Here is a 22,704-nt window from a genome sequence, read left to right as displayed (position 1 = left end):
TTGGGCGAGTCACTTGACTTCTCTGACTATTCCTTTGTGTGTCAAATGAGAGGTTTGGACTAGATAACCTAGTTTCTAAGGCCCCATCCAGCTCTCAATTTGTGATCCAAAGTGAGGTGTTGGCTAGGGAGGCCTGGAGAGGTCATGTGGTATAGTAGGAAGCCTAACGAACTTCGGGTCAGAGGACTCAGGCTCAACTCTTGACTCTGCTTATGACTTGGGCGAAGTCACTTCTATCTTTCCAGGCCTGTTTCCTCATCTGTTAAATGAGGGTGTTAGAGTAGATAGGGCAGCTAGGTGGTGCAGTGGATAGAACACCGGGCCTGAAGTCAGGAAGTCATTTTCCTGGGTTCAAATCTGGTCTCAGACACGCGCTAGCTGTGTGACCCTGGGTAAGTCACTTCACCCTGTTTGCCTCAGTTTCCTCATCTGTGAAATGAGCTGGAGAAGGAAATGGCCAACTGCCCCAGTATCTCTGCCAAGGAAATTCCAAATGGGAATGGCTGAATAACCACAACCAAGGACTTTTCCTGTGTCACGGGCCCCTCTGACAGTGCCGGCTGAAGCCTGGGGTCCCCTTCCTTCTCAGAACCAGGCTCTTAAAGCACAAAAGCAAGCACACAGAACTCCAAAGGGAGCCAAAGGTTAGGGAAAGATGGCGTCATTTCTTCCCATCCCACAGCCCCCTGAAGTCTCTCCATAGATCCCTTGGTCCCAGGTTAAGAAACCTGGGCCTAGGTGGTCTCTAAGTCTCCCTCCAGCTCCTCAGAGCTTTTGAGCCCAAACCTAGGCCAGCCCCTTCCCAGAAGCCCCTCCGGTTTGACCCCCATCTCCTCATTTTCTCATTGTCAGCGACTCAAGTCACCTCCTCCCATCCCTGCCCTCAGCAAAGTGGGAGGAGACCAGAGACTTCGCTGCTCCCATAACAGCCGCTTGGCTCTTCTGGGGGGTCTGCCAAAGGTCAGCACAAGGGGGATCCCTGATGAGCAGAGGCAGGTGCCTGGCAGGGGGCGGGAGGAAGGCGCCAGGTTGCCGGCTGTGAGGGCCACATTGGCACGACACCGAGGGGCTCAGCTTTCCTGTTTCGTGTCTTCTCAAGGCCTTCCTTGGGGAGGACACCCACAGGGGGGGAGGAGGAACCCACAAATGGAGGGAGGGAGAAGCACAGGGCGGCTAAGCCCAGCAGGGAGCTCGATGCAGTAGCTCTGGTGCAAAAAGAGTCAGACAATGGGCAGAAGTGACAGCAGGGAGAATTAGAATTAGACATTCAGAGCAACTTGCAGGAGTGGGGGCCTTTATCAGGCATTCAAGGCCCCCCATCCTCTACTGTGGGCTGGTAAATGTTTACCAAGGTATTCTGGGCTTTTTTTAAACATTTTCCCCATCACTTTCTTCAATCTAGACAGTCAACAAAATAATAAACGAAGTCCTGAGTTGCTGATTCTGAGGTTTAGATGCCCACACTGAAAATTTATTAATCCGCTCTCATGAGCCCGTTTAAACTGGGTCTGGCAAACTCCTGCCACCCTCCCCTTGCAGATTATCCCATATTGCTCACAGCCAAACTGTGCTCCAGTTGACCTGGCATCTGTTTGCCACACCCTCCCTTTCCCCAGAACACGCCCTCTGCTCTCTGACCTCCATACCACTGCCTGTGCCTGCCAGGCGCTCCCTTCCCTCTTCACCAGTGGCATTTCTACCTACCCACTAAAAGAACTCCAATTGTGACCCCTGCACAGAGCCTTCTCTGATGCCCCTGGGTAGGAAGATGTCTTTGCCCCCTCGTGACGCACCCAGCTCATCCTACAGACTGTCTCTTTTCCAATGAACTTCTCATAGAATGTAGGGCTTGCACCTCCTCTGTATCTCTCACCGAGACCAGCACAGTGCTCAGTACACAGTAGGTACTTAATAAATAGGACCATAGATCTGGAGCTGGAAAGGTACCTAGGGGTCATCTTGTTCAGCCTTCTCATTTTAAAGTTGAGGAAACTGAGGCCCAGGGAGGTGAAGCCACTTGACAAGGTCAAGCCAGCTTTAAGTGGCAGAGCTGGGATTCCATCCTGGGTCCTCTGGATTCAAATTCAGTGTTCTTTTAACTGAATGAATGAATGAACAAATGAATGAATAAGCATTTATTGAGCGCCTAGCATTTAACAGAAGCTCCTTAAAGGTAAGGTCCTCATCCATCTGTACACTAGGCCCGGCCCTGCTGGTTCAATGATCCTGGCAGAACCTTGAAGCCTCAAGCTGAGGGCCCGGAACTTTGGAACTCCCCCCAACCCCATCCCCTCCATAGTGGCCCCTCCTTGAGACACCTTTGGGCCTTAGCCAATGGGGTGTCCCTGAGGGCAGGTCGGAAGGCCCAGGAATTTCTAGGCAAGAGTCAGACTTTGGCCGAGGTGAGGGTCAGGAAGAGAGTGCCTCCCTTCCCCACCACTCATCTGGGAAAGGTGCCTGCTCATGAGGCCCCAGGGGCAGGGGGAGCTCTGGGCTGGGCTTCCTCTTCTCCAGTCCTTAGGACCCTTGTGTAGGTCTTGCTTGGGCTTTGGCACTGGGGCTGCAGACAGGGCTGGAGTAGGGTGTTTTATGGGCATGACCAATGGTGGAGATGCCTGGGCTTTTCAGGAGTGGCAACAACTTTGGGGTGAGATGGCCCAGGAACTGGTGATAGAGCAACAGGGACTTAATGGGCAGGGCCTCTGCGGATTGACCATTTTATTTAGAGACTGCCACTGATGCACCATGGTTTGTCACCCCGGGGTGGGGGGCAGAGTCTCCAGAAACCGACATTGACATAACATGGGCTGTGACCAGGGGGCTGGGCTTCCAAGGGTAGGCCCCCCAAAGTCAGTATTTATGAACCAGAAGCTTTGAGATAGAACGTTTCTTAGCGACCATAAGAAGAAGACACTAGCTGTGTGACCCTGGGCAAGTCATTCCTCCTCTGTCTACCTCAGTTTCCTCATCTGTAAAATGGGGACTATAATAGTACCTATCATCAAGGGTTGTTATGATGATCAAATGAGGTAATATTTGTAAAGTGAATTGCACACGTGAAGGTACTATGTAAAGGATATCTATCTATCTTTCATCTATCTCTTCATTCATCTATCTATCCATCCATCCTTCTGTCCATCCATCATCTATCTATCTATCTATCTATCTATCTATCTATCTATCTATCTATCATCTATATTGTATTATTATTATTATTTTTTTTATTGAGGCAATTGGGGTTAAGTGACTTGCCCAGGGTCACACAGCTAGTAAGTGTTAAGTGTCTGAGGTCAGATTTGAACTCAGGTACTCCTGACTCCAGGGCCGGTGCTCTATCCACTGCGCCACCTAGCTGCCCCCTATATTGTATTATTATTATTATTATTACCCTCAACTGATAGTCAGAGACCAGGCTTCCAGTTCTAGCGCTACCTCTAAAATGCTGTGTGACTTTGGATAAATCATTTAACCTCTCTGGGCCTTAACTTCCTCATCTATAAAATGAGAGGGTTGGATTCAATACTCTGGTAAAGATCTTGCCAGTTAAAAGTTCTGTGATTGTACAATCACTCCATCCTATGTCTGTCATCTTGGAGTTGCCCTTTCAGAAGTTGGCATCCCACAGGGTAACACTAGGGGACCAGGTTAGAGGTGGGTGGAGGTGGAGCTGTTCTGGAGTTCTCTCTTACTGGTGGCTACATTTTCGGCATGTGTTTATACCTCAGAAATCCTCAAATGCTACAAATCAGGGCTGTGTTTACTGTTGTGTTGATTGTCTAGACTTAAGAAAGTGATGGAGAAAATGTTAATAATTCAGATTAAATGTAAAAGTGTGGTGAAAGAGTTGGTCCCCCCCTCCCCAGAGCTGGTTGTTAAGCACTGATCAGTCATCCTGGGAGGGAGGGCTGGTTGTTAAATATTTACCAGTACCCCTGGGGAGCTGGTTGCTAAATATTTACTAGCACCCTCTGGTGAGAGAAGGGGGAGGGAGAAGGAGGTATAGACACAGCTTCACTTCTTTCTTTCCAAAGTATCACAGACCACTGTACTCAAAGCATCTATCCAGGTTCCTCGTCCGGGTGAACACCCAGCACCCCTAATCCTGACTGTCCTCCCCAGCTCTGCAGACCCCCTTGTTCTTTCCTGACCCTCCATGCTGTGACCTCAGCCACCACAAGCCCTCTGAATTTTGCTCTCCATCTCTTCCCCCAGATCACTCCTGGCAGCAAGGCAGCCCAGTCTCAGCTCAGCCAGGGGGACCTTGTGGTGGCCATTGATGGCGTGAACACGGACACCATGACCCACCTGGAGGCCCAGAACAAGATCAAGTCAGCTAGCTACAACCTGAGCCTCACCCTGCAGAAGTAAGTAGGAGCTGGCTCTGGGGCCAGCGCTGGGCATGGCATGGGGAGGGGGATCACAGGTTTAATAGCAGCTGGGGCTGAGGACTTGTCCTGGGCCCAGCCCCCAAGAAGATGAGTACAGATTGGTTCAGTGTGGATTCTGTCAAAGATGGCAGCAGAGAAATGGAGAATGGAAGCTGGCGCCTGGGCCTCGGGTCTCGGGCACCTTCTCTGGTCAGCCTCTGGCTCTGTCTCTCAGAGCTGGTTGCCCGGCCTTGCCTTCATCCCTCTAGGCTTTGACCTTTCACTAGTCACTAAAGGCCGAGTGGACGCTTCCTGGTCTTCCCAGGCCCAAGCCTGGCTCCTTGGGCCAGGGAATTGCTGTTCTCTTAAACTTAATTATCTGTTCTTCATCCCTTGTTCCTGCTGCTGTTCCTGAGTTCTCTGGCTGAGCTTCCGCCCACCTTGAGAAGTTAAGTGACTTGTGCAAAGTCTCTTGGGGAGGTTGTGTCAAAGGCAAGACTTAAGGTCTTCTTGACTTTCAAGGCAGTTCCCTATCCACTAGGCACACTGCCTTGAGGGTTTAATTATGGGGAAAAGATAAATACACATTCTGATATAATAAAATAGAGGAAGCTAATTAGAGAACACTCCCTGTCTGATCTGTCGCCTAAGACTCACCAGGAGTTAGCATGGGTCAGCATTCTTTCCAAGCCGGGCATGCCAGGCCTCAGGGCTCTCTCCCCTCAGGAACCCAGGTGGGAGGGGCATCTTTTCTTCAGAACTGTCCTGAGTCAGGGCTGGGCTTCCTCCCCCTGGGTGCACTGGCTGCAGATCGCCATCCCATCTTGCAGTCCTAGGCTTACTCTTGGCCAACCAGGAAGCCTTCAGATAGCGTGGCAGGTGCTTATGGGGCCTCCAGCCTCCAATGGCGCCCCCCCATTCCTTTCATCTTCTTCCTCTTCCTCCTCCTCTTCCTTCTTCTGCCTATCAAGGAAAACCCAAGGAATCGTAACCCAGACTCAGAGTTCCCTGAGTCTCCCAGGGGTCAAAGTGCAGTACCCAAAGTTTACAAATAGTGCTGCTTTCTTTTATGCTGGTTAACTGGAGACCCCAGCACAGCTGTGATTCCCTCTGTAACTGTCTCATTCCAACATCCCAGCCCTATCCTCGTCCCCCCCACCCAGAGCTGACTCGCCCATATCAATCATCCAGTTAAGAAGTATCTGTTAAGTCCCTTCTGTGTGCTAACCATATTACTCACCATGTTGTTGTAAGGAAAGTGTTTTGTAGATCTTAAATGTTATATAAAAATGAGCTAGCAATGAGACCAAATGAGATAATGTAAGTAAAACGCTTGGCAAAGCAATACGGCGTTACATAAATCAAAACTTCTTAAACTGTGGGTTCCCATATGTGGTTGTGTGATTGAATGTGGGGGTCACAAAAGTTTGGCAGTAAATGTTTGATTTGTATGCCTGTTTGATACACCTAGATACCTGGGGTTGTGGAAAAATTTCTCAAGCAAAAAGGGGTCATGAGTGGAAAAAGTTTAAGAAGCCCTGATTTAAATATTAGCAGTTATCCTAAGCAATAGGTTAGCTAATCAATAAATGAACAGGTTGGGGGCAGCTAGGTGGCGCAGTGGATAAAGCACCAGTCCTGGAGTCAGGTGTACCTGAGTTCAAATTCAGCCTCAGACACTTAACACTTACTAGCTGTGTGACCCTGGGCAAGTCACTTAACCCCAGTTGCCTCACTAAAAATAAATAAATACATAAATAAAAATAAAAATAAATGAACAGGCATTTATCAAGCCTCTACCAGTCACCTGGGCTAGGTGCTGGAGGGACGAAGATGAAAAGGAAGCAGCTTCAGCCTGCATTCTGTGGTGACCCTAAGTTGTAACAGACATTGTCTTCACCACAGAACACATGAGGGTCATTCCCCTTACAAGTTGTCTGGAGCAGAAAGATGTGTCTGTGGGGCAGCTAGATGGTGGAGTGGATGGATATAAGCCCTAGAGTCAGGAAGACCTGAGTTCAAATCTAGCCTCAGACATTTACTAGCTGTGTGACCTTGGGCAAGTCACTTAACCCCAATTACTTCCCCCAAAAGTCTGTGATCCATTAGAAAGACTCGAATTTTTGAATTTGTATCCTCAGAGTTTAAAAAAAGTCCCTTGCAAACAGTAGGCTTTCAATAAATGTTTGTTGGATTGGTTTAATCACCATTAAGAACACAAGCCTGGGGGCAGCTAAGTGGCACAGTGGATAAAGCACCGGCCCTGGATTCAGGAGTATCTGAGTTCAAATCCGGCCTCAGACACTTGACACTTACTAGCTGTGTGACCCTGGGCAAGTCACCTAACCCCCAGTGCCCCGCAAAACAAACAAACAAACAAACAAAAAAATTAAATAAAAGAACACAAGCCTGGACACCAGGAGGAATCATCCATTTAGAGATGATAGAAGCCATTAACCCCAACCCCCTCATTTTACATATGAGGAAACTGAGGCCCATAGAACTTAAGTTCTATGTAATTTTTCAGGATCACACAATCAGTAAATGATTGAGGCTAGATTTGAACCCAGGTCCTGCATTTCCAAAGCTAGTGTTCTTTTTCACTGTATGATCTAGACTCTATTATAGGGGTAGGATAGAAGGACATGTGATTTTAAGGCTTGTTGTTATTTGTCCTTCGTTTTCTTTCTTTTCTTTTTTTTTTTTTTTTGCTGGGCAACGAGGGTTAAGTGACTTGCCCAGAGTCACACAGCTAGTAGGTGTCAAGTGTCTGAGGCCAGATTTGAACTCAGGTCCTCCTGAATCCAGGGCCGGTGCTTTATCCACTGCACCTGTCCTTCATTTTCAAAAAGAGCCATGAGATTGGGAGGTGGTGTCATGACTTGCACTGAATTAGATTTAAGTGAAAGAGAAAGTGAAAGTCACCAGCCTTACTGTCTTCTTCAGAGCTGTCTGGGTCCAGTGGTAAGATATACATCAGGATGACTGGAGATGGCCCTGGATGTTTAAGGCAACTGAGGTTAAGTGACTTGTCCAGGATCATACAGCTAGTTGCCACCTAGCTGCCATGATTTTAAGGGTATAAGCTAAGGAAATTCCCTTTACCCTTGAAGGGTGGCACCTTTGATCCCTCATGGACTTAGCTGCGAAGATCATGGGGGGTGGGGCGGTCACAGGGCCAACCTATTCAGAGCAGGACTTGAGGCCACTGAGGGTAGGAGAGAGAGGCAGCCCCCAAAGCAGGAAGGCTGCTGATTATGTGACAATAATAACAACAACGCTAATGGTCCCTTTATCTGAGCCTGGCAGCTCCTTCCCAGTGCTGTCTGTCTGCCTCCCAGCGCAGAAGGCTTTGTAGGACCCTAGGTCACGGATGTGGCAAGAGGCCAAGAACCTGCCACATCACGGACACTGGTACCTCAGGGCATCCAGCGGGTCCTGAAAAAGGGAGGGCCCAGGGGGGATAAATATACCCAAGGCAGGCAGCAATCTCTGCAGCTGACAGGCCGGGCCAGAGCCCTGAGCCTCCAGGAGAGCAGACAGAATTCTGGGCTGAGCCAACTCAGAGTCCACAGAGGACCCCAAGCCGGAGTCTGCAGCAGGGGTCTCCAGACCAGGGGTCAGCCTAGCGAAGGCCCAGGAACCACACAACAAGCAACAGCCGGAGGCTTGGGGGAGGGTGGTTTGCCTCAGTGAAAGACACCACGCAAGATAACATTCTTTTGTGGCAGGGCTGAGGTGGCTCCTGGTGTCTTTCCTCTGTGGTTTTCTACTTGTGTGACCTTGGAAATGTGTGGTGTCCGCCTGCTCCCCTCCGGCCCACCCCTGGCCTCATACAAGCTATCTCACACAAGAAACTTCCCTTAGGTGCTCCCGAGAGTCCAGTTAGAGGATCCCATCCCTGAGCTCTCTGACTGACTCCTAGGCAGCAAGGCCGCTTCACCCACGTCTCCAGAGCCCCAGTCATGAGGACAGGAAATACAGCAGAGAATGCTCGTTGGCATCCATATAGCTTCCAAAGGAGTTTTCCCTATGATTCTCACTCCTGATCCCCGGGCTCTGTAAGGAAATCCTTTTATTGAGGGGGCTTGTACAGCAGGGAAAGCACTGAATTTTGAGTCAGAGGACCTTAGTTCAAATCCTGACTTAGGTACTTACAACCTGGATAATCTTGAACAAATCACTTCTCTGGGCCTCAGTTTCCTCTTCTGTAAAATGAGGGGGTTGGATTGAGTGAATTCTAAACTCTTTTCAAGTTTTGCCTAGGCATCTAGGCAGAAAAAATACAAGCAATCAATCAATCAGTGAAAAAGCATTTATTGTGTCTACTGTTCTTAGCACAGTGCTTTGCACATAGTAGGTGCTTAATGAATGTTTATTGACTGGCTCTGTGCCAGGGGGTTGTGGGTGGGATAAGGGGAGAGACAGCATGCCCACACACAAGTATATAGGGCAAGTACAAAATAGCCCAGGTGACCCTTCTTTGGATTCTCTCTCTGAGGGCCTCCTAGCAGCCAGATGGGGCATGGATGGCGGCCCCTCTCTGTTCCTTTGCTGCAGTCACTCCCTGGTTTGGAGGATGTGCGCCACTTCCAAGTTCACTAGGGCTGAGCGTTGGTCACTCCTTACCCTTCCTCCCCTCTCCCCCACACTATGGCACATTGGGACAAAGCAAAGGTTAGGGATCAGTTTTATTAGGTAAAATGGCTATCAAATCACTAAGTGGAAAATAAAATAAGGCAAAACAAATGAAATAATGTCTAGAATTTATGATACTGCAGAGATTTTGTAAGACACTGGAAAGACCTGAGGACCTGGGTTCAAATTCTGCCTCTGATACTTCCTACCTGTGTGACCTTGGGTAAATCACTGAACCTCCATGGGCCTTAATTTCCTCTACCACAAAACGAGGGGGCTGGATCAGATGGTCTCTGGTCCATGCCTCCTAGTTCTGGATCTCTGATGCAAGATATATAGATTCATTCAGAGAGATAGTCAGCTAGGGAGTGCAGTGGTTAACATGCTGGACCTGGAGTTAGGAGAACCTGAGTTCAAATCTGGTTTCAGTGACTTTACTAGCTGTACGACCCTGGGCAAGTCACTTAACCTTTGTCTGCCTCAGTTTCCCTAACTGTAAAATGGGGATAATAATAGCACCTATATAACAGGGTTGTTGTGAGGATCCAATGAGATATTTGCAAAGTGGTTTGTAAACTTTAATGTAGTATATAAATGCCAGTTACTACTACTACTACTGCTACTACTACTACTGCTACTGCTGCCGCCACCACCACCACCACCACCACCACCACTACATAGCAGACAGACAGAACACGATTGTCTGAAGTAGTATGTCATAAAGAAAGAAGCCTTAACATGTCTTACAAATTATGGTTGGTGCATACTCTGGGAGTGGTGTCTACAAGGTGGGGGTGGGGAATTCAGACAAGAACAAGGATTCCACAGGGGACAGGAGATTTCTAATCAGTTTAATTCAATTCAACAAATATCTATGAAGCATTTCTCGGCATTCGAGGAGCCATGCTTGGTGGGGAGTAACATCTAAGCCTCCTAGACATTCCCTGCTCTCCAAACTTACCCAATAACAGGGGATCATCCATGCACACCAATATTCTACATACACATAAATCAATATGCCACAAGGTAGAGTGTAAAAGGGAGAAAGAAGAAATCTAGATGGAGTTCTGTAAGAAAATCAGATCATTTTGTCCTGGATTTGACCCAAATTTAGCTCCCATCACTGCCTACTTGTGGGACCTTGGGCAAGTGACGTCACCTTTCCAGGCCTCAATTTCCTTTTCTATTAAAGAAAGGGGGCAGGGTGGTCCCTTCCATCTCCAACCTTATAATCCCATGATCTTCCCAGTGAGATGCTTTCCACGGCCACCAGTGCAGTGACCTGGATGTGGCCTGCGAGGGATTTGTGCCACCAGCAGCGTGAGAAAGAGGGGTTTTCTTTCCTCTCTATTCAAAATGATGATGGGAAGCAGATAGAGTTTGGGGCAGAGCACTCGCTTGGGGAGACAGCCCTGGGCTTCCCCTGGAAAAATCCACCTGGCACCTCCTGGATTCTCCCTCCCTCTGCCAGCCAGGGCTCGGAGCTCTTCCCTGTGACTAGAGAGCTGTGTGGGTTGAGCAACATGTGTTCATTCGTCATTTCTTCCCCACAGACCCAGAAAGCTTCCTCAAGGCTAACATGGCATCCTAGCAGGGCACACCAGGGATGAGTTTGTTAGTTGAAAACACATTTTCCCCCAGACCTCCCACATTGTCCTGGCCTGGCTGAGTCTGGACTGTTGCTGTAACAGAGACCTGGATACTTGCCCCAGACCCATCCCAAACAAGGTTGGCAATGATGGACCCCTCTGGTGATAAAAGCACCAGGGGTACTCGCCTGAGTTAGAAATAGTTCCCAAGCCAGTAGCTTTTGCAGCCCTGCACTACCTCAGCCCTGCCTGGATCCCTCACCACCACAAGCTATCCCTGTGTGTCTGAGAAGTATAGCTCATTTCCTACAGGCACAGAGTTCTTGCTGTGGCGCTGAAGTCTTTGAAGTAGTTGAAAACAAGGAAACGCTCCACTGTCTCCTTCCTGAGTGCAGGACAAAGTCCCCCAGACTTCTTCCCATTTCATTTCTGTCCATCCTGGGAAGAGGGAATGATGTCTTCAGTGTGTGCCTCTTGGGGAGCTCAGAGAGGTCAGGGAAGTTGCCTGGGGTCACAAAGTCAGTGGGGGGGGGTATGAAAGTACAGCCTTCTTGAGAGAGTGCCAGTTTGGCAATGGCTCACAGAGAAGTGCCCGTTGAAGCTGCCTTTTGTGTTGTAAGATGACACAGCTGTTTTCTTATTGAATTAAACAAACCTTCCCTAAAGACCTATAAGAGTTCTGTCTCCTACCTCAAGATCCATATAGTCTATCACCAAAGAGGTCTCAGTGACCCAGATCAGGATGCCATCAGGCCAGGTCCTGCTTAACTACTGGCAAACCCATCTTCCTCTTTGGGCAAAGCTTTGTGTCAAGACTCTGGATTGGACACATTTCTCTCAACACAGAGAACAGAGCCTCCTGGGCTGCATGGTCCCAACATCCCATAAGCCCTATCCAGGGGGTCCCAGGGGATCTATGTCAAGCTTAGGGAAGGAATGGATCTAGTGGCCTATTTATCCCTGTTGTCCAATTGTTTCAGTTGTGTCTGACTCTTCATGACCATATTTGGGGGCTTCTTGGCAGAAATACTGGAGGGGTTTGTCATTTTCTTCTTCAGTTCATTTTACAGATGAAGAAACTGAGGAAAACAGGGTGAAGAGACTTGCCCAGGGTCATACAGCTAGTAAGTGTCTGAGGACAGATTTTAACTCAGGAAGATGAACCTACTCTACCCTTATTCTTCAATCCCAAAGAAGCCAGGCATCTTGGATGTATGACCAGATGGCTGACCTTTCCGACAAATGAATCTTCATGTTGGAGGGGCCCTCAGAGTTCATCTGGTCCAACCTTTGCAGACCAAGAGTCCCCTCTATATATCTTGACAAGTAGTCACGCAGCCCCTGCATAATAACCTTCAGTAAGGGGGAACCATCCATCATCCAGGGCATGCCAACTTACTAGGGAGGGCCTCTATTTTTCCTCACTCTTGTGGGCACTTCCAGGCAGACCAGCTCAGCAGAATGTGGGGCTCCAGGCATTCCTGAAGTTCTGTACAGTAGGAAAAACCAGGTCCCATTGACAGAGCCAACTCATCTGGTCTCCCCTCTGAGCCCTTAGCTTTAGAAATAGGGGACCCTGCATCACCCAAGGACACGCAGCTGGATCTGAAGAGTCTCAGGGAGACCTGAGACATGTAGACAGATGTGTAAATACCCTCCTCCTTGTCCAAGGTAGCACACATCACAAAAGCAGGATTCACACTCGGTTCCTTCACTGTACTCAAGGTACAATGGAAAGAATTCTAGATCTGGAGTCTGAAAGACCTGGGTTTTAATCTCGTTTACTAATTCTGTGACTGTAGGCCAGGTCATCTCTCTGGGCCTCAGTTTCCTTATCTCTACAATGGAGATAATAACACCTGTAGGGCCTACCTGACAGAGCCCCACTGGGATGTCAGCAAGGTTCTTTGCAAACCTTAGAATGCTCAGTTCTTATCATCAGGATAAAGTTTACAGAAGCCCCAGTTTCCAAGGTGGACTGGATACAGAGTCAGGGAGCCAAGTAGACCCTTGGTCAGTGGTCTCTGATGGGGATGACCAAGGGGAGCAGATGAGACAGGCCTCCACAGCCAGTAATCCTTCTTTTGCACAGAAAGGTTATTCAGGGGCAGAGGAAGGGAGAGGCCAGTCAGTGCGCTCAGAGTTGGCACCTCATCTCCTTCGCTACAGGGCATTTCAATCCTTTTAGTAGAGCTATGCTGCCCCCTCCCCCAAGAACATGGTCTCCTTTCCAGCTTGGAATGAGGCTCCAGCAGCCACGCTCTGTCGCCGTGCCCTGTCTCTATAACAGGTCAGGCTGACCCACTCATCTGTCCTCAACCCTCCTCAGCCTCTTTGTAATGACTCTGTCTGATCTGAGAAATTCCCACCTCCCCATTTTCTCCCTGAACTTCCTAACAGCAGCAGTAACAACAACAACAAAACAATGGCATCTGACTCAAATAGAAATGGAGCCACTGACCACACAGAAGGGTCCTTTTCTGGTCACATGCTGACTTAGAAAAAAACCACATATTAACATTATCTGTTCGATTGTCTTTTTATTGACATTTTGGTTAAATATTTCCCAATCACGTTTAAATCTGGTTGGGGCAGCACTCCCATGGGGCTGTGGATTTGAGGCCTCTGGCCTAGAGCTAAGTGGGACTTAGAATCCCACACAGAGGTAAGACTTGAGCTCAGGTCTTTCTGTTTCCACACTTTTTTCTTCTCTGTTGTTGTTGTTGTTGTTGTTAATAAGAACAGCAATAATAGTCATAGCTGACATTAATATGACAGATATGATTAATAATCCTTTGAGTTTCTGGCCTCAGAGCTTAGCTATTTAGGGCCATCCTGGGATCGAGATCTGAGTCTTATGAATGGTGTCAACTTCCTTTGTCTGTGGGTACTCATAGAGTTCAAGAGGAACTTCTAGAGGCCAGCGGATACCTTCCCCTGCCTCTACTGAGGTCTGAGCCTTCCCTGTCTTTTTCTGGGGGTCAGAGAAAACAGGCCAAGGCTCTCTCCTAGAGGCCAGGGCAGCCTCTCCCTGGTCCCAGGCCCCACTCTCCCCTATGGATTTCTGATTAAACTGGGCTAGACAGCCTGGTCCGAAAAAGATGAACTTAACAAAAATGTAATTAAATTTAAAGAGAACAGGAGAAACATTTCTGGACAGGGACCACGTGGGAATTTGTTTTGCTTGGCCACATTTGTTACAAGGGTTTTGTTTTTCTTTTTTCTTTTAAATTAAAGAGGGGGCAGGAGTGAGAGAAAGTAAACGAATATTAATTGGAAAAGACAAGCTCTGGGTCAGAGTGTTCTGGGAAGGTGGAGGAGGCTAGAGAACTGGCTCTGACTTCTTGGGGCTCTGTGAAGAAGAGTCTTTCTCATGGTAACCTCGCTTCTGGTTTTCTCTAGGTCAAAGCGCCCCGTTGCCCTCTCTACCTCAGCTCCTCGGATTGAGTCTCCGATGCCGGTGATTCCCCATCAGAAGGTATGTGACTTGTGGATTCATGCCCCTTCCTTCCTTGCCTTAGTCTTCCTCCTTCCTTCCTTCCTGCATCCAAATTCTCACCTCTGTCTTCTGAGGATGAGGACCACAGTCTAATGGGAAAGAAAAGAGGGAAAAGAAAGCTTGAGACACAAGTGAAGCAGGGAATGACTGATCTCAGGGCTCAGCCTCTCGGACCCTAAAAGAAAATGTAGGTAGGAGCTCTTTTAACCCCAAGAACAAACAAGTCTAACCACATTTACCCCATTCCCCTGCCCAGATCCCAGATAAGCCAGGAAGAGACCCACTGATGCCCACCCAGGGATGCCCAGTTGGCCCAGGCACTGCTATCCAGGGCCTGGAGTAGAACGAGGAGGTGTTCTAGACTTATAAAGGGGGTTGGTGCTAGGTCTTATAGCCTGGAAAATGGGCCTTCTGGCTAGGGGCCAGGCAGGGTTGCTACCTGCCCCAGGGAGGTTCCCTCTAAAATGCCTGACCACTTCCCAGTTGGACCCTGGGCCCTTCTTGGGTGGTATTCCTAATACCCTGATCTTCCCCTTTCCAATGGATACTGTAGGTCCTCTGCCAGGGTTGGGAGTGTAGAGAGGGGCTGTAAGCATTTTCTCCCCAGAAAGAAGAAGGGGCCCAGCAAGGCCTGGCCCTAGGAGGGCTTGGCGGCTCAGGCCCATAGCACTTTCCCCTTAGCTTCCTGGGTGTGATGTGTGCATTGGGGAGATGGGGATGCCGGGTGCTCGAGCAGCTAAGGAAGGACCAGTGTGGGCCTGAGGAGGTGGCCACTGGGCCTGCCTCCCCTACACACGGTGCTTCCTCTGTCTCTTATCTCGAGTGGCAGAGCTACCTCTCAGTGCAAAAGGTTTGGGGTCTGGTTGGGGTAGATTGCTCACTGGAGATTCTGTGTGGGTGACCAGACTCCCTTCTGTGGTTACCCATAAAGCGGAAGGTGGGAGGAGGGGGTGGCCACAACCTAGGGGCTAGAGTGGGCCCTGGAGAGGAGCCTTCTAAGGGTGTCGAAGGTCGTTTGGACGGCAGCAGTGAGTAAGCAGGGCCGGGTCTGTGTCCTCTACTCCAGCTCCTTATTCCCAGTTGATCAGGATTTCCAAGCTGGAAGTGCCCTTTGTGCTCTAAGACTTCAGCCTGTTCAGGTTGCAGACGAAGAGAATAAAGCCTAGAATCCGAGTCTAGTCAGGCCCGCTCAGTGAAGCTGGTCCTTCTCCCGGCCGGGCAGAATTCTCCTGCTGCTGGCTCCCAAGCTCACTCCAACCCTAGCTCGACCACTTGTAAGATAAGTAGTGCAGTCAAGTGAACTTGGAGACAGGAGATCTGAGTCTGAATCCTGGCTCAAGCTGAAGTCCCTTAAGCAAGCACCCCGAGGGTTAGATGATAGTTATTGGCTAGGACCAGGGCAACTCACATAGTCTCTCTTTGCCTTAGTTTCCCCATCTGTAAAATGAGGAGGTTGGATTTGATGACCTCTAAAACTATGATTCTCTTCATTTCATTGGGCCTCAGTTTCCTTATATGGAAAACACAACTGGGGGAATATATAACAACTCATATTTGTCTCATTTATTTGGGGTTTTTTTGTTTGTTTTTTTTTGTGGGGCAATGAGGGGTTAAGTGACTTGCCCAGGGCCACACAGCTAGTAATTGTCAAGTGTCTGAGGCCGGATTTGAACTCAGGTACTCCTGAATCCAGGGCCGGTGCTTATCCACTGTGCCACCTAGCCGCCCCCTTTGTCTCTCATTTAAAGTTTGCAAAAGGTTCCATCAAAACAACCCTTGTCTTTGTTTTTTTGCAAGGCAATGAGGGATTAAGTGACTTGCCCAGGGTCACACAGCTAGTAAGTGTCAAGTGTCTGAGGCTGGATTTGAACTCAGGTACTCCTGAATTCAGGGCCGGTGCTCTATCCACCGCGCCACCTAGCTGCCCCCAAAACAACCCTTGTCAAAGTATTATTACCCCCATCATCCAGAAGAGGAAAATGAGGCGGACAGTTGAAACTCTCTGTCCTGATCACACAGCTAGGAAGTATTGAGGGTGGAACTGAAGGTCAGCTTTCAGGTTCCCAGCTTCACCCATTAGGCAACACTGCCTCTGTTTGCTCTCAGAGGTTCCCTGAGGCTTTGGCTTTTTGCAGTGACATGAATTCAAAGGTCTCCCAATTCTAAAACCAGAGGCTCCCAACACTATAGCAAAGGATGAACTGCAGGGAGAGATGAAAAAGTCTGGGATGGGACTTTGAAATTTCCGACCTTGAGTTTGCCTTGTGGGAAGAGGGGAAGGATGCCCAAAAGCATGGTTGGGGCACCCTCTGCAGGCCACTTCAGGTATATCAGGCCCTGAAACCCGGACTTTAAGAAGGGAAGGGGCAGAAAGTGAGATAGCATTGGACAGGTGGCTCAAAGTGGGATTTGGGAGTGAGCCATCGAATCTCAGGCTCCTGTAAGGAGAAAGTCAACGAACTGATGTCACTGGTCCTTCTGGAAAACAGGAGAAGGGGACCCTTTATGTGTGTAAATCCAACGGATTCAGGGGGAGTCTTGGGAGGGAGGGCATCCCAGGTAATTTGCTCTACTGACAAAAGGACTAGATCTAGAGCCGAAAGACTTGGGTTTGAATCCTGGTCTGGCACTTACTATCTGTGTGACCCTGGACAAATCTCTACTTATCTGTGTCAGTTTCCTCATCTGGAAAATGGGGCTAGTCGTACCCCCACCACTTAACTCATAAAGGTGTTGTGAGACAGTCTTACGGCCCTAAGGAAATGTGAGTTGTTATTGGTTTTTTCCTCCAAAGGACTTTATGTGAAGTCATTGTGCTGGGGGTAGCTGTGGGCACTGTCCAGAGATGCTCTCCAAACTTTTTTTTTTTTTCCAAAAGCTCTCCTTGCTCCAGAAAAGCATGGGGCAGAGCAAGGGGGAGGGGTGTCCCTGAAAACAAAAACCACCTTTCCCATGGCCATTCCTGGGCCCCATTTGCTTGTTGCTGTGGTTACCAGGTACTTTCCCCAAATCACTAAATCGCAGAAACTCTGTCCAATCTCCCTAAAACACCCCCACCAATGGTTCCTCAAGCTTTCACTTGAATACCTTCAGTAATAGGGAGCTCATTTCCTCGTGAGGTAGGCCATTCCCCTATGGTATGGTTTTAATTGTTAGGAACTTTTTTTCCTTTTATGAATCAAAATATGCTTTTGTTTGTTTGTTTGGGTTTTTTTGTTGGTTTTTTTTTGTCAGATCCCTTGAGTAAATGTCTTGCCCAGGATCACATAGATATTAATTATTGAGCTAGGACCTGAGCCCAAATGTCCTGAGCCCTTAGTGAAAGTCAGGAAAGCACCTCAATCAGTCACCAGTTTTGTATTGACTCCCTGCCCCATGGGAAGAAAGATGGAAGTATAAACCACCAATCTCCTTGGGGATGCCTTCCTTCCTTCCTTCAGCAGGCACCATAAGACAATAGACTACCCCCACACCACCTTGGACAAGTCACTCAGCCTCTATGGGCTTCAACTTCATCAATTAAATGGGGGAATTGGATGAGATGACCTCTGAGGGCCCTCCCAGCTTTAGATGTAAAATCTTCTGACTCTAAGTACAGATTCATGGGGAGCTCCTACAAAAGTGTAAAGGGAAGGGATTGAGAAGAAGAAGCAAGTTAAGTCAACAAGCATTTATTAAGTATGTGCCAGGCCTGTTAAGTTAGAATTAAGTTAGAATGCCAGGCCTGGAGTCAGGAAGACCCAAGTTCAAATCTGGCCTCAGACACTGATGAGTTGTGTGACCCTGGGCAAATCACTTAATCCCATTTACCTCAGATCCTTCATCTGTAAAAATGAGCTGGAGAAAGAAATGTCAAATCACTCCAGGATCTTTGCCACGAAAATCCCAGATGGGGTCACAAAAAGTCACACAGGACTAGAAAACAACAATAATGTCTAGACATGCTAAGTGCTGGGAATATAAATACAAGCAGGAAGACAGTGCCTGCCCTCAAGGAGCTTCCATTCTAATAGAGAAAGATAATACAGAAAAGGAAACTGGGGCAGCTAGGTGGCGCAGTGGATAGAGCACAGGCCCTGGAGTCAGGAGGACCTGAGTTCAAATCCGGCCTCAGACACTTAACACTTAACTAGCTGTGTGACCCTGGGCAAGTCACTTAACCCCAATTGCCTCACCAAAAAAAAAAAAAAAAGGAAACTGAGAAGGGGTGGGGGAAGCAGGGTACCAAGAAGTGGGCAGGGCAGAGGAAATCCAGAGAGTGTGGCCTAGAGAAAAACAAAGAAGAGGCTGCCCTGACAAACTCCTTAGAATAGAACAACCAGCTGAAACCAGCCCAAGAGAGAATAGCTGGGAGCTTCAGAGCTTAGAAGCACAAAGCGGGGGGACTTGAGATAGACCTTGGATGAAAAATAGAAATTGACTTATTTCCCCTTCTGAAAATTGGGAGGACAGAAATTCTCCCAGTAAATCCTCAGGGCCGGGGCATAGTTAGGGCTCCTTCCAAATCCTAGGCTATAGGGTTCTTTTGACCTTTGTCCTTGCAGACTACCATAAACCCCAATTTAAGACTTGCTGGAGCCCAAGCCCCCTGTCACTGCAGGATGTGCAAGCAGTACCTGCGGCAGTAAAGGGGCTAGACCTGATCATAGCCACACCAGGCTCACTGCTATGAATTTCCAGACTGATGAACATTGAGACTAATTAGTAATAATAATAACAATAAAAATTTAAAAAAAGCTAGCATTTATATGGTGCCTACTGTGTGCCAGGCACTATGCTAAGTGCTTTACAATTATTATTTCATTTGATCCTCACAAGGACCCAGAGTGGTAGGTGCTGTTATGATCCCCATTTCACAGATGAGGAAACTGAGGCAAACAGAGGTTAAGTGACTTGCCCAGGGTCACAAAGCAGCTAGTAAGTGCATGACTTCAGGTCTTGCTCGCTCCAGGCCCAGAGCTCTATCCAGTAGCTGCCCCAGAGCTATGCCTGGCTGACTAGAGAGACTCAGGGCCCTTAAAGAGTCAAGAATAGACCATCTCTTAAGGCTGTGTCAGTTAGCCAGAATTTGGTCATCTGCTCTTCCCTCCATTCAGGCGCCCTCCCCTTGAAAAGCTCATGAGCTCATGACAGCCCTATGGTGGCTTTAAGTCTACCAAGATTCCAAGACCAGGCCTATGAATGAGCAGAGAACCAAGTAGCTGCAAACCAAGTGCCCTGAAATGACCTTTGTCTAGCTCTGTTATTAGGAGTTCTTTTACCTAAGGCATAAACAGTTTGTGGGAGGAGGGTGCAGCATCATCAATGACAATCTGACTGTGGGTGCAGTAAAGCCAGGATGTGCCATAGGGTTGTGGAGGGGAGATGGTATTAGCAGAGGGGAACCGTGGTCATGGAACCCCAGTGGGTGGTGGCCTTGGGACCGGCGGCCTGTGCTGCAGAGTAGACTTTACAGAGATGGTGGTCTCCAGGGAGCAAGCCTCTTCAATCCTGCCTCGATGTTGGCCCCTTGGCTCAAAGCTGCCGCTTGCTGGTTGCTTCTCCTATTTTGCCCTTATTCTTAAGCAGAACTTCCCTCCCCAGGTACCAGAGCACAGAGCTGCTTTCCTTGTTTGATGGGACCACAACGTCCCTAAGTTCCCTGGAGGTAAATGTCTCCTGGAAACTTGACAGAGGCCCATCTAACCTGCTGCTGGCCTCTTGGTCTATGAAACATGGCTGAAGTGCTTGAGAAATCTCATCACATCCCGCCTCTGATACTTACTTCCCTTGTGACTGTGGGCAAAGCTCTTACTTAATCTCCCTGGGCCTAATCTGTATGATGACAATATTGGACTAATTGTCCTCTACAGTCCCTTCTATAGCAGATCTAGGGTCACTAGGATGATCCCACCATGGACAACCTACTCTCCCCCTTTGCCCCCCACCCTTGGATCCTTAGGCATGGGCTTAGCTGCATTTGATGTTTTCCCAAAGTGTTTCCTTGCTTCTTTATTTAGGTGCAAACCAGCTCTCAGAGGATGTGAGGAGACCCCCCGAGTACCAGCCTGCGGGGGGCTGGAGACAGGCAACAGCCCACAAACAGCTTTTCTATTCCAGGTTCTCCCTTGCTGGGGAGATAAAGTGTGGAAGCCCCAAGCCTGAACAAAGGGGTCAAACAATGAGGGTGGGAGGGTAGCTGAGCTGTATGGTGCCACCCCTTACATTACGGATGGCCATGTGCATACCGGGGAATGCTTGTGTCTCTCTGATGGCTCTTTTTTTTTCTCTGCCCCCCTGCATGGTGGCTCCCTTGCTCCAGGACCCTGCTTCGGAGATGAATGGCAACTTGGCAGCTTTAAGCTCTATCCCCAGCCCCAAGGTGGGCCTCCCCATCCCAGGGGTGACCAATGGAACAGGCCTAGGGACTCTCAGCACCCAGGAGGTCCACCAGACCTTTAGTTCCTCCTCCCAGGCCACCATCATCTCCTCCCACATGGTGACCTCGGAGCCTTCACCTCCAAGAGGGAGCCAAAGGTCGAAGGCAAATCCAGAGGTGACCTCTGACAGCCCGAGCCCCAAGGTGCAAGTGGGCTCTGGGCAACAAAGACAGTATAACAACCCCATTGGCCTGTACTCGGCAGAAACGCTGAGGGAGATGGCTGAGATGTATCAGCTCAGCCTCAGAGGGAAGGCTCCGGGTACAGAACCTCCAAGAGGGTAGGTAACCAGCATCAGATCTCCTCTCCCCTGGTCAATGACCCCACAAACCATATTACTAGTGACCCCTAACCACCCAGGGGAGCTCTGGGTCCTTGGTGCTCTGGCTAACTGCTGCTGTGTTGCAATGCCCTTTAATCCACCCAGTGCAATGGGATTCAAATCACACCAAGTGACATAGAGGGTTAGTCTTGGGATCAAAGGGGCCTGGATTCAAGTCCTGCCTTTCAGAGATACTAGCTGTGGATGATGGCCCTGTCATTTGCCTTCTTCCTATCCCATTCTAACTCTACATTACAGATGAGTTGCTACATCAGTAATTCCCATTACTGATAAAACCCAAGTTCCTTAAATCCTGCCTCTGACACATATTGACTGTATGACCTTAGACAAGTCACAAACCTCAAAGTGCTCTAGGCCAGAGATATACAACCTGTGGCCACCCCAAACTAGTTTAAAATGTGATTGGGAAATATTTAACACAATAAATAAAAATACAACATGACATAGATAATGTTAACTTGTGGTTTTCTAAGACAACATGCAGACCAGAATTCCTTTTCTATTTGAGTTTGACATCTCTGCTTTAAGCAAGTCCCAGAATTTGTAAATTAGAGAGATGATAGTGCTGACCTTCTTTGGTAGGGGTGGCTTCCTCATCTGGGGAAATTCTCAGGTCTAGTCCCTATCCCTCTGCCTATCTGTGGTATATACCTGCTGGATAAATGATGTAATCTCTCAGTGCCTTAGACAACTCTCTACCTGCATTAGTAGAGGGAGCTGATCACTGAGAACTCCCTATTGCATTGTCTAATTAAAAATAAAAACCAAAACTAAAACAAAGGAGAGTACCATTCTGGGGGGGAAAAAGTATAATCTGAGAGGGTAACAAACCAGGCCAACTCAAACAAGGGTTCAGGAGGAGAACAAATCCAAAGGGCAAGAGTTAGGAAGTTCTCAGATTAACCATGGTCCAAAGCAGTCAGCCCAGAGTAGGTCAGAGGAAAATGTTGTAAAGGGTGTCAGTAAGTCATCTCAGGCTCTGCCTGGACCCAGGATAACTCAGCTAAGCGGTAGGTATAGCTACCCCAGCTCCTTGCTCTGACCAGTAAGCAATGCTGCAGGCCCTCAGTTAGCAAAAGGGGGAGAAGGAGGGAGGAAGACACTTCAGGTTGGGGAAATGTCACAAATCAGTATAGATATGTCATTTGTAGGAAATCATGAAGGAGTTGAGGGCTCCTGTCGGGGTGTTGTGGGACATAAACCCAGAAAGGGAAGTTGGAGCTGAATTATGGACGGCCTTGGATGATAGGCAAAGGAGGTCTGGCTTAGCCCGACAAATTATCCCTTTCCCAAAAGCAACAGATTTGACTAAAGGGTGTTGAAATAACTGTGTATATTGAAGAGGAAGGCTTGTATACATATCCTTAAGCCAGAAAGAAGAAACATGTCTGGAGGAGGGATAGTGTGAGATATTGGAGTTCGAATGAGGAAAACCTGAGTTCAAAACCCTGGGCAAGGCATCTAGCCTCTTGATGCCTCAAATTCCTCAATTGTAAAATGAGGCAGAGGTTCTGGTGGTCTCTAAGGTCTCTTCTAACTCTGAAGCTATGATTCTAAGAGGGAGAAATGGGTTGTATAGTACTAGGAGTAAACTAGGGCCCACCTGGCTAGAAGAAGACTTCCTGGGGCTTCGGTTATTTGAATATCCGCTCGTGCTTTCCCTCTGCTAAAGGAAGAGACCTTATAAAAGTAATGTTTTAGGAAGAAGATCATTCTTGTGGTAGGGACCATGCAGGGGAAACATCACAAGGAAGGGAACTTTCATCCTCAGCTGCTCCTTTTTCTTTTTCAGTCACGTTTTGGCTTCTCTCTGGCCCAACTCTCAGGCTCTTCCTGACATCTGGCAGCA

General features: G+C 48.5%; 1 protein-coding gene across 2 annotated transcripts in view; it reads left to right on the top strand.

The window, feature by feature from the left end:
- LDB3 (LIM domain binding 3) overlaps positions 1–22,704 on the top strand; it is a 117,203-nt gene that overhangs the window by 29,609 nt on the left and 64,890 nt on the right. For both annotated transcript variants that reach the window (XM_043986714.1, XM_043986713.1), the window contains exons 3-4: positions 4,213–4,364; positions 13,997–14,072. In XM_043986714.1, coding sequence (XP_043842649.1) covers positions 4,213–4,364; positions 13,997–14,072 — 228 coding nt within the window. The remainder of the gene's footprint in view (positions 1–4,212; positions 4,365–13,996; positions 14,073–22,704) is intronic.

Source organism: Dromiciops gliroides, chromosome 2 (assembly GCF_019393635.1).
Source record: "Dromiciops gliroides isolate mDroGli1 chromosome 2, mDroGli1.pri, whole genome shotgun sequence".
NCBI lineage: Eukaryota > Metazoa > Chordata > Mammalia > Microbiotheria > Microbiotheriidae > Dromiciops > Dromiciops gliroides.
The sequence above is the reverse complement of the archived record's forward strand: the minus strand, read 5'-3'. Positions and strand labels throughout refer to the sequence as shown.